Source organism: Aethalodelphis obliquidens, unplaced genomic scaffold (assembly GCF_003676395.1).
Source record: "Aethalodelphis obliquidens isolate GAN/ISIS:26980383/991018 unplaced genomic scaffold, ASM367639v1 scaffold5, whole genome shotgun sequence".
NCBI classification, from domain to species: domain Eukaryota; kingdom Metazoa; phylum Chordata; class Mammalia; order Artiodactyla; family Delphinidae; genus Aethalodelphis; species Aethalodelphis obliquidens.
The window spans coordinates 61,459,991-61,472,413 of record NW_020837949.1 but is presented as its reverse complement, the minus strand read 5'-3'; the positions used below and the strand labels follow the sequence as shown (position 1 = coordinate 61,472,413).

Here is a 12,423-nt window from a genome sequence, read left to right as displayed (position 1 = left end):
GCAGTCTGTGTCTGGTCAGAGGCCATTCCTTTAGGTAGCGAACTCTCCGTTCTTTCCAGTAACTGGTAGGCAAGTGTGGCTGGGCTGGCTGTCTCTGCCCCTCCCTGGGGTTGGCTAGCTCCCACGAGGGGGGCAAGTGGAATGAGGGGCAAAGGCATCAAGTGACTCCCATATTTACTAATGAGATGAAAATACAGTACTTGGTTGGTCAAAACTGAAATAATCTCATTTTCCTCCTTTGTACGCTTCTTGGTATCTTGTTCTGGGTTATCAATTCTTTTTGTTTGTTTTTGCAATGTGTTGGTTTACCTTCTAGAAATACTGATTATGAAAGATTTAAAATCTGTAAAGAGACAGATGCAGTATACTCACCACCTAGCTTATCAAAGAAAATATTATGGGTACAAAGTCCCTGTATACTCCTCTCAAATAATATTCCGCATCCCCACTGCAGTGGTAACTGCTGTTTGGAATTTAGTGTTCGTCCTTCATATGCAATTCTTTATACCTTCACTCTATAATTGTATATTTCAACAATATAGAGTATTGTTTGGAATGTTACGGTCTCATATTTTATGTAGTCTTTTGCAACCTGCTTTTTTCATTCCACTTGCCTGTTCACTTCTTAAACTTCATTGAGGATATTTCTTCCAGTGTTACTTAACTAAACTACTCTAGACATTGGGGTACAGTGATACTGTGTAATAATGTTTGGCCCCCAAGATACAACTAGAAATGGCTTAGATTGAAAAACTTTATATGTGTCAAATTAATGTATAATTATAATATAGTGTGTAACTGTTAAACATATTTGTTTTATTTCAGGTTATAATATAACTTATCCTCTCATGCTTTTTCCCTGTCCCTTCTCCCCAAATCATCAACAGTAGAAAAGGAAGAAGAAGGAAACATGTCAGGACACAAATGGTAAGTAATTTGTTGTCTCTTCTGAATTGGGAGAGGCTAGTGAAAGAAGAAAGCATGTAGTATATGCTCAATAAATGTCTACTGAATGGAAAAATCAAGAGTCACAATAGCAGTAAATAACCTGTTAGCCTATACCCAATGTTGAGTATAGTCAAGTTTTCAGTATCCCTACTAAATGTAATATGAAAACCAATAATCAAAAATATTCTCTAAGAAATTCATTTATGTGTAACTTTCTCCTGGGAATCTAACAATGGCTTTTCTTACCACCGTTTTTTTCAGTGTAATGAGTTGATACATTTTTTAATCTGTCTTATTTACAACTTTAAATATTAGGGTTATAGGGGAATTTTATATAGGGCAGCTATAAAATAACAATAAAAATAACTCAGACTCATTAATATATAGTCATGACTTCAACCTTCATGAACATTCAGGAGCCAGTCATGGTTGGAAGTAGATGATGCTGAATAAAATAGATGTGGTAATTACATGACAGTGTTATCACTGCCTTTCACATGCCTATAAAGCATCTAACAGCATGTTAAACCACTTATAAATTCCAGTTCTGTTACAAGCAGTGTTTCTGAACCCTTCTGAAACCTTGATCCACTGGGCAAGCAGATCTTTGTCGTTTTTTACCTTCTTTAATTTGTATCATGAAAAAGTGCATTGCATATTTTCATTTTTCAAAGGTACAATTGATTATAATAAGGAATATACTTTTTAAAATAAATTTATTTATTTACTTATTTATTTTTGGCTGAGTTGGGTCTTTGTTGCTGCGTGCAGTCTTTCTCTAGTTGTGGCGAGCGGGGGCTACTCTTCGTTGCGGTGCGTGGGCTTCTCATTGCGGTGGCTTCTCTTGTTGCGGAGCACGGACTCTCGGTGCGCGGGCTTCAGTAGTTGCGGCTCATGGGCTCTAGAGCGCAGACTCAGTAGTTGTGGCGCATGGGCTTAGTTGCTCCGCGATGTGTGGGATCTTCCTGGACCAGGGCTCGAACCTGTGTCCCCTGCATTGGCAGGCGGATACTTAACCGCTGCGCTACGGTTAGCGCCCCAAGGAATATACTTCTTAATCCCTCCTCTCTCAGTAGAGAAGCAGTCAGGTCCAAGTCCTCTGTAATATCAAATGTCAAACTTTAAAAGTACTTTGCATGTCTTAAAATGTAATGAGCTTTAAAAGGTAATTAATAAATAGCTAAGGGATTTAGTTTCCCTGAGTATCCCCAACTGACAGCTCTGTAAGAGTTGTCAGACTATTTTTTTAATTGTTCCAGCTTGCCTCATTAAGACAAAAGGATGGCTTCATCCTGTGACCCTCGTAATGGCTGTCATATCCTGGCAGCAGGCTCAGGGAAGTAGGTAGTTGTCATCCACCTAGGAGAGATTGGAGAGTCCCAGGAGATGAGCCCTTCCCCATAGTCCTTCTCCCATTACTGTGCCACTTCATTGCTTGCTGCTGAAATACAAGGGCTGCAGAGAACATTGAAATGCGCACTACGCTGGGATTTAGAGCCTTGGATTTTAATCCTGTGTGATTTTGGGCAAGATTCTTAACGTTTTGAAACCTAAGATTCCTCATTTGTTAAATAACGGGTGAGGCATGTTCACTAAATGACCTCTAAAGTCCTTTTTTTCCCCCCTCGAAATAGAAATTTTTTGTTGTTAATCCATGACCTTTGACCAAAAAAACAAAAAAACTGGGCTTCCCTGGTGGCGCAGTGGTTGAGAGTCCGCCTGTCGATGCAGGGGACACGGGTTCGTGCCCCGGTGCGGGAAGATCCCACATGCCGCGGAGCGGCTGGGCCCGTGAGCCATGGCCGCTGAGCCTGCGCGTCCGGAGCCTGTGCTCCGCAACGGGAGAGGCCACAGCAGTGAGAGGCCCGCGTACCGCAAAAAAAACAAAAACAAAAACAAAAACCGCAATAGAAAGAAATCCATCCTAGTCCCCACTCTTAAAATTCCTTTCCCCTGAAATAGCCACAGTTTGGGGGAGTATATTCTTACCATCTTTTAATGCACATACTGTGTAGAGGGATTATCTTTTACATAAAAGCTATACATATTTTCATCTTATTTTCTCTGATTTAAGCTCATAACAAAATGGTTTTTATTTATATGTTTTAAATAAAAATTATATATATTTAAGGTGTGCAATATAATTTGATATGCATAGTGAAATGATTACTACAGTCAAGCTAGTTAACATACCATCTTTTAAAATTTATTTAATTAATTTATTTGGTTGCTCTGGGTCTTTAGTTGCAGCAGGTGGGTAGCACACGGGCTCCTTAGTTGTGGCATGCAAACTCTTAGCTGTGGCATGCATGTGGGATCTAGTTCCCTGACCAGGGATCAAACCTGGGCCCCCTGCATTGGGAGCACGGAGTCTTAACCACTTCCCCACCAGGGAAGTCCCAACATATCATCTCCTTTTATAGTTACCACTTTTTGTGTGTGATGAGTGCACATGAAGAGTAATGCTCCTCTCCTAGCCTATTTCCAGTGTTGAATACAATATTATTAAGTACAGTCATCATGCCTATACATGAAATAGCTGGACTTATTCCAAACTTTGAAATGATGCAGAAAGACATAAAGTAAACCATAATCCTTCTCCTCTTTCCAAAGATAACCATTGCTAAGGAAGTCATCTGAAACTGATTTTTTAAGAACAAATGTGTGAATTGAAACTTGTAAATGTTATCTGGCAGGAGAGTGTAAATCATCGAGTTTTGAGATACATATTTTGGTATAGTAGTATAAAGCAATTTCTGTTTTAGGACACAAGTCTGGCACATTTTGAGTGCTAATGGGATGGGGTGGAAGAAGTTACATGTCTGCAGAGGGAGATGCCTGGGGGTCCTGTGTGAGGTTTTGGACAGGAACCTTAGACAGGAGGGAGGTGTAGACAAAGCAAGGAGGGATGGAACACCAGTGGCAAACTTTCTGTCAATATTTGGGTACCCTGGTCACTTTTACAGAACTCCATTTCATTCTGAATTGAATTTTTTTCCAATTTCTTCCTTACATACTTTTTGATATGATCTTCACTGTGCTGTTCCTGAAGAATGGCTTCCTATCGGTATTTTAAGCATTTATGTTTAAGAATTTAAAGTTTTAGTATGAGAAACCCATAATCAATTTTTTAATACTTTTTTAGTTTTCAAAATTTTATTTGACTGTAGTAAGAATACTAAACATGAGATCTACCCTTTTAACAAACTTTTAAGTGTAGAATACAGTGCTGTGAACTCTAGGCACAGTGTTGTACAGCAGATCTCTAGAACTTATTCACCTTGCACCGTTGAAACTGTATGCCCGTCGATTAGTAATTTCCCATTTCCTCCTCAACCTCCGGAAACCACCATTCTATTCTCTGATTCTATGAGTTTGACTGTGTTAGGTACCTCTGTGATACAGATTTGATGTATGCTGTTTTTCAGCCCCTTATCTCTACTTTTCTGCCATCACTTCATTGTTGGCCATAATGCTGGGCTGGAGAGAACATTGGTGTTCGGCTTTATCTCTGACTCACTGGGGCGCTTGAGGCAGTCACCTTGCCTGACTTGGCCTCACTTTGTCTACTTCTGAAAGGAGTGTGTCCAGTCTTTGGATATCTAAACTCCTCAAGGTTTAGTTTCTCAATTTCCTGCAAAAGTTTCTTTATTTCCTCACTAACTTTTAAGGTTTTGGTATAAGTTAGACTTGATTAACCTTTTGGTGTAATAACCATGTAAGAAAGTACTTATATGTTTATTAATGTTGTAAATGTTTGGATACATTTGTTCACACTATAATATCTTAACTTTTTTGAAAGTCATGAGTAAAATGGCTCTTCGAATGCCTTTTAGCAGTTATCCCTGGGACTTACACGATCGATATGCTCAAGATAAATCAGTTGTAAATAAGATGCAGCAGAAGTATTGGGAAACGAAGCAGGCCTTTATTAAAGCCACAGGGAAGAAGGAAGACGAACACGTCGTTGCCTCCGACGCAGACCTGGATGCCAAGCTGGAGGTGAGCGCTTCATTGCCCTCAGCCCCAGCACAGCCACCTTGCTAGGCTCAGGGTCTGAGAATGTATTCACGGGGGCAAGCATAGGTGTGCTTTGTATTTGAAAACATACTGCAAACAGCTAGTTCATAAGGAAAATCTAGGATCAGATTAACTCAATCCCAGCATATTTTTTAAAAACCCACAAATTCTCCTGTAACCCCCAGTATGCCTCAGTTAATTTGTTTTTCAAGCACTTCGTTGGAATGCATGGAATGTGGTAAATTCTCAATAAATGTTTGTTGAAAAACATTAATGCACTCTAAGAGCCATTGCCAGTGATAGCAACACTAGGGTCAGGCAAATGTTTACATTTAGAAAAAAAAGAAAACAGGATGACGGCAAAAGATCCTGGAAAGTGAGTCTAATAAGCTTGTATTGAATCCTGGAAAATTCTAGAATTGAATTAACCAATATTTAGTTAGACTAGTTAATAATACAGTAAGCTGAATTCATATCTGAATAATCCTTGAATACTAGTACAACTGGTTAAAGGCCCACTAATTGCCTGATTGCTGGACATTCTGCCAGTACTTTAGATCAGAATTTAAAAAGCATTTGCTGTACAGCAGAAACTAACACAACATTGTAAATCAACTATACTCCAAGAAAAATTAATTTTAAAAAACCCAAAATTTAAAAAGCGTACTTAGCACTGTATGTGTTCAACATACAACATTCAACACTGTGAATGACAGGGCACAGAGAGAGATAACATGTCACGTGGTCTGATAAGAATTCAGAATGATATCTAAATTTAATACATAAGCTAAAGTTACTGAGCTGAACACTTAATGAGACAAAAATCAAAAGCTCGAGATTTCATAAAGCTTTCTGAGAAGGGTGACCAGGGTGGTGCAAGCCATGGTTATTCTGGAACAGAGAGGTTGAGGGGAAATATGTTAATTGTCAGTTCTCTGGGAAGGCCTGTCTTGTGGAAGAGGGATAAGATTCATTCTGTGCATCTGACGGTAGAACCAGACCCAGGGCCACTATTCATAGTACTCATCTCTCATGGAATTATCTCAAGTGTCTGTCTGTTTGCCTGCCTTCCCTCCACCAGGGGGTCAGATTCCATGACACTCAGTGCACATTCAGTAAGTATTAACTGTATAAGCGTACGTGTTAATGCAGTTAAGATGAGTTCCCAACCCTTTCTCCTGTCAGTGGAATTGTTCTAACAGAAGCTGGGTTTGACAGAGATGTTCCAGCAGAGATTGCTTCAACGGAGAAAAGTAGAGCCAGGAAGCCTCTATTCTGATTTTAGTATTCTAAATAGAATTGAAATGATTATAAGTTGCATATGCTTTTCACATCTTCTAGATTTATCTTTTTTTCCTCTTAACAACCTAGTAAATACAAGCATTACTCAAAAAGTAATTGAATATGTTATTTTCTAGCACGTGAAACACAATACAGTCATTTTATGTTTATATTTAGGTTCTTGCAGAAGCGTTTTCACCAAACCAACTGTACTTTAATCAAAATACCTGCTGTCCTAGGCACATAGCATCCAAAGTACTTAACTGTGACTAATCATTTTACACATGATAAAGATTTCTGTTGCAGGAATGTTTTAATACTGATGTTGATGTTTATAGAGAAGGAGAATGAATTCCACCAATAAAGCATATGAAAACGATGTGCAGACCATTTTGATGTGCTTTTCAACTAAGTTATCCATAGAAGACTAGCTGATGAAACAAGAACTTGTATTCTGCTGGCAAAGAAAGCTTGTATGCCAAGCTGTAATGATGGTCAGATTCTATTACAGTCTGTTGGGAAGCTCATGTAGAAATGTTCACTAAGTTTAAATATTTGTCAGAATTGCTTGTTAATGAAATCATTTTCTGAAAAACAGCTCTTAAGTACAAGAACCGACAAAACTAACCTGTGGTGACAGAAGTCTTTTAGTGGTTGCCACAGCAGAGCAGACTGACTAGATAGTGGAAATGTTTCTTATCTTACTTTGGGTATGATTACAAGAGTGTATACAATTGTCAAACTCACAGAACTGAACTCTCCAGAGGTGTGCATTTTATTGCATTTAATTTATACTTCAGTTTTTAAAAAGTGAACAGTAACAGCAGAATAGCCCTTGAACATACTTTTTTTAACGTCCTTGCTCCTGTGTTCAGGAATGTGTTGATAGTTTGTGACCCAGAATACTGTTATCAAGCATTTGTTAAGGAACATACTCAGACTGCTGATTTTCTGTTTTGTTTTATGGTAAAGGGTTTTTGTTTTTTCCCTAAATAGGTAGAGGAGGAAGTGTAATGACATGAGATTTAGTAAAATTTATACTTTACATGACCAAGATTTATCATATTAAGCATTCATAGGAATGGTTTTTAATCTTTCAAGTATATATGCATGCATTCATTTTTATTAGAACATTTGATCATTTATAACATGAAGCCGATCTTCTATTTTGATCCAACTGTGAAGTGCTTTGTAGTACTAGGGCATAATTGCTACATCACCATGGCCAGTAAGCCAGGGAAGAGAGAAGAATCCCTTGCCCTGCTTCCTCAGAGGCATAATGTTTGTCTGCCAGGTTTTCTAATTGATAGCAGCCCTGGTCTCTGAGTCGGTGGACAGAGGATGGAGAAAGTGTGAAGTCTCTGCTCTGTCTTCTGTTTTTCTTTTTAAATTTTTTTGGAGTATAGTTGGTTTACAATTGTTCTGTCTTCTTTTGAACTGTCTCCATTTCTGAAGCAAAGACCAGAACCACCATAAGTTAAAATCTAGTGAGATTCTTCTCCATACAGCCCACCTGCTTTTCCCTTAATTTTCTCTGTTATGGCCATAGCATGACATTAGGTTTCTTCTCTGTATATTTTATGAAATAATTGGGAAAATAATGAGTGATAGGAGCTGCTAGCTAAACTCCGTTTTACCAGACCTCTTCAAAGCAGACAGAACATTCAGCTGATTGATATTTGTTTGTTTTTATAGAGTTGTTTAAGCCTGCCGTAAAATGCATTAGGATCACAAAGTAAGCTAATGTTGTGTTTTAAATAAGATGCTTAATTGACAGATCTTCCATCTGAAAAAAAAGACAGTAAGTGGTAAAAGAAATAAATTCGATTATGAAGGAATATTGGGTCTCTGGTTTACCAAGTCCTCTAATTGGGCCTCTCACTTAGGATTTCTGGTTTTCAGCTATTATTTCAATGTCTGGAGGAAATCATCCTTCTGCAGATCTCAATGTAGATTGCAGAGCTGATGAATTCTAATAAATATAGAAAAATAGGGGCATATTAAAAAGCTTTGGTCACATTTTCTGTTCAGTACACCACGTAACACCAAGCTCATTTAGGCATACGATCTTGTTTTTAGTGGGCAAATCAAATGCTATGGTTATATTCAATATAATTTGTTTTTTATTTCACTGCTGTCTGTTTTGTTTAGCATTTTGTTTGTATTTTTATTATAGCTGTTTCACTCGATTCAGAGAACCTGTCTGGACTTGTCTAAAGCAATTGTACTCTATCAAAAGAGAATCTGTTGTAAGTATGCCATAAGTGTGACTATTGACCAAATAGACAGTAAGAAATTGGATATTTTGCCTTAATATATAATTTTATATGTTTAGAAAGCAAGACAAGGAAACTACTGTTTAGGAGTGTCTGTCTTTGCTCTTTAATTGGTGGGGTGGGGTCTTTAATCATTTTATCAGAAATTCTTTACATAGGCTGTTTTTCAATGCAAATACCATAACAGAAGAATTTTACATTGAGTCTACCATGGATAAGTACGTGCCATTTATTTTCCTAATTATAAAAAAGTTTTTTCAGTTTTATATCTTGGGATTTGGCATTGTTTTTATTTGATTGCCCAGGCTCTCTTATGTCCAATTTTGTTCCTTTTAAAATGACCAAATGGAGAGAGAAGGCAACAGTTAATTCATTGACTATATTTTGTTGACAGCGCTTCTTCCTGAACATTTTCTATGTCAGATATTGGGTTTTTTAGGGAACAAGATTTTCCTGTCGTCATCCCATCTTAAAATAATTACCAACAAAGTTGTCTCTGAAATACTAAATATCAAGTTGTACGTTAGTATGTTTTTAAATTTCCATTTGTAGGTCATTTAAGAGTACAATTTCTGTATTTCTGAGACTAAACTCTGAGAAGTTTGTTTCTGACTACTGCCAAACCCCTTTCCAGTAATCACAAATTAACAGTTGGGCATTTTCCTTCATTAGTAAACTTTTATGAAGACTGTTTTTCGGAATTACAAAATCCTAGGACTTAGAGGCAGAATTTTGTAAATTACCTGTGTTACTATTTACTAAGTGTTTGAGCTAAGACTTCTCCAGGGCTAGAACTCCATAGTCTTGGTTATGAGGAATCCAGACACATGACACACTGCCCCCAACATTCCTCTGTCCCATATCCAGTCAGCCACAAATGCTGGTCCATGTTGTCACCTACTTTGCTTTCAGATTCTCCCTGCTGTACCTCTTCACAGCCACCGCCTTAGTTCAGGCCACCATCAGCACTCTTACTTGGTTTGCTGCATCAGCTTCCTAACTGATCTCCCTGCCTCCACTTTTTCCTTCTCCAGCCCACCATCTGCACTGCAGTCAGGGCGCAGTCAGCAATCTCCCAGAGCTCCCAGTGGTCAAAGCTGGGACAATTTGAGCAACAAAGTAAATAACTGATTGTATTAGGTTAGAGCCCATGAAGTAAGATAAATGTCCATTAAGTGTGTATGGAAATAAACAAAATAACAAACTGATATTTTCATGATACTAAGTCTTCCTATCCAGAAACATAGTTTATATCTTTTTAGTTGGGTACTCTTGAATACTGCTGCACAGAGTTTTAGAATTTTTCCTTTACAGGTATTGGGTATCATTTTTTGGATTTATTCTTATGCACGTAATATTTCTTTGATACAGTTCTAAGTGGAATCCCCTCTTTAATTATGTTTTCTATATTTTTGCTGCTGGAGAATAAAAATATATCTGACTTTTGTGTTAAGCTTATATCCATTCACATTATTAAATGCTGCTATTATTTCTAAGAAAAAAAAAAATGGGGGAGAAGAGACAGTTCTTGCTTATAAAATAATTGCAATTAATAAATCTAGAAAGAATGAGGGAACCACAGCATCACCATTAGGTAAATACTACAGTAAGAACTGTGGCAGGCAAGATTCACTGAAAGATGTTTTAATTAGTGAGTGAAAGTTTGAGGAGAAACTGGACCTTTACATAGTCTTCTGTATTTACCCCCCAAATTTTTAATAATTACAAAAGGAAAAAATCATAATTTTACAGTGGGGAAATCCAGTAGACATGACATGAACCAAATGATGGAGGTTAACACCGTCAGTAATAATGTGTGTTGATCTCCGGTAGCCCTGATATGAAACAGTAAGGAGGGCACTCCACCTCTGCGGTTTCCTTCCCCCAAGTCTGTAACCCCAGTCTAATCATGAGAAAGTAGACAAACCCAAGTTGAGGGACAGTCCACAAAATTCCTGAGCAGTACTCTTAAAGGGCGGCAAGGTCATAAAAGACAAAAAAGCCTGAGGAACTGTCACAGGTTGAAGGAGACTAAAGAGGCTTGACAACTCAATGTGGGATCCTGGAAAAGAAAAAGGACATTAATGGGAAAACTAGGAAAATTCAGTAAGATTGTGGTTTAGGTAGTGGTATTGTACCAATGTTATTTTCCTAATTTTGATCCTTCTACCATGGTTATGTAACATTAGGGGAAGAAGGGTACGCAGGAACTCTGTATCCTATTTACAATTTTTTCTATCAGCCTAAAATTATTTCAAAATAAAGGTTTCTTGAAAATGTACATTGGGGCTTCCTTGGTGGCACAGTGGTTAAGAATCCGCCTGCCAATGCAGGGGACGTGGGTTCGAGCCCTGGTCCAGGAAGATCCCACATGTCGCGGAGCAGCTAAGCCCGTGCGCCACAACTACTGAGCCTGTGCTCTAGAGCCCGTGCTCTGCAGCAAGAGAAGTCACCACAACGAATAGTAGCCCCCGCTCACCGCAACTAGAGAAAGTCCACGCACAGCAAGGAAGACCCAAAGCAGCCAAAACTAAATAAATAAAATAAAATAAATTTATTTTTAAAAATAAATAAAAATGTACATTGGATCATATTGCTTCTCTGCTGAAAAGCCTCCAATAAGTACTTAAAGTAAGATGTATACTTCTACTCCATGGCTTACAAATTCCTACACAATCTGACCCAGTTCACCTCTCCAGCCACTTTTGCTCTTACCCACGATGTGACCTGAGGCCTTTTGCACTCACTGTTTCCTCCATCTGGGATGTCCCTGCCATCATTGTCTCTAGTGGCCCCGTATCCTTCAGAGCTCAGCTTAATGGTCATCTGCTCAGAGATGCCTTCCCTGACCGCCCAGCCCAAAGCAGCTACCAATCACTCTCTCTTACTCGCCACCCTCCCGCCCCCAATCTGGGATTTTTCTTCTTGTGTTTTGAGTTTGTTTTGAGTTTTGTATTTTTTATTTTCTGTCTGCTGCCGCTTGAACATAAACTGCATCAGAGCAGGGTCCTCGTGTCTTGTCCATCTCTTTATTCCCAGTGACAAGAACAGTGCCTAGTACATATGAGATCATCCATAAATTTGTGCTAAGTGAATTAATGCTGCCAAGCTAATTGGTTTTGTAGTTCTTTGGTTCCCTTATCAGGGCACATCTGAAAATCTAATTAGGAGTTAAACATGAAAAGATTTTTATTTGTCTCTGAATTAAGTCCCAATTGAGTGAAACCTTATAAGTAGAAACATTTGAGTTATCTGATACCTGTATTGCACCTGAATTTTAAACTTCTATAAATTTATTTCAGTATTTGAGTTTTAAAATTAAAATTAAGGAATGAACATCCCTTCTTGGAAGATGACACAGTCATCACTAAGTCATCCAACCTGTAGCCTGATGCCACTCAAACTTTTTCCACCACCCTCTGAGCAGCGCTGCCCATTACCAGATTCCAGCTCTTAAAATGAAGCCTGTCTTTCCAGTCCAAGTTTAATCCTCAAGTGTGTAAAATAACCAAAAATGGATTCTCAAGTACTTCAGTCTACTTAGGTTTATTTAGGAAAGAGTACATTTCACCACCCTTGTAGTCATTCAGGTACCATGAATTGGTTTCTTCCTAGCCTTAAGTTCATGTGTTCATTTGTACGCGACTTGAGGTTTCAAGGTAAAAAAGGTGACAGTAGCCTCATACTGTTACAAACAAAAGTGTGAAATTTTTCCTTATTGTGCAGTTGAGTCCCATATTAGTAAGTGGAGAGGAGGAAGAATGGAAGGTATTAAAAAACAACAAAGCTTCATATAATTATAGGAATTTAAAAAAATTACCTAGAACCAGGACATAAGTATCAGATAAATATTTAGAGTGAAGTATACAGCGATAACAAGGCAAAAGTTATAGTTAGT

At 38.2% G+C, this 12,423-nt stretch overlaps 1 protein-coding gene across 16 annotated transcripts in view; it reads left to right on the top strand.

Moving 5' to 3' along the window:
• Positions 1–12,423, top strand: part of ICA1 (islet cell autoantigen 1) — a 145,232-nt gene that overhangs the window by 17,029 nt on the left and 115,780 nt on the right. For 5 of the 16 annotated variants that reach the window (XM_027102524.1, XM_027102533.1, XM_027102534.1 and 2 more), the window contains exons 2-4: positions 888–927; positions 4,785–4,950; positions 8,426–8,498. In XM_027102524.1, the coding sequence (XP_026958325.1) occupies positions 911–927; positions 4,785–4,950; positions 8,426–8,498 (256 nt within the window). In that variant the 5' untranslated portion in view covers positions 888–910. Of the gene's footprint in view, positions 1–825; positions 928–4,784; positions 4,951–8,425; positions 8,499–12,423 lie in introns of those variants that run through there. The other 11 variants (XM_027102529.1, XM_027102528.1, XM_027102535.1 and 8 more) reach the window with 5 other exon arrangements.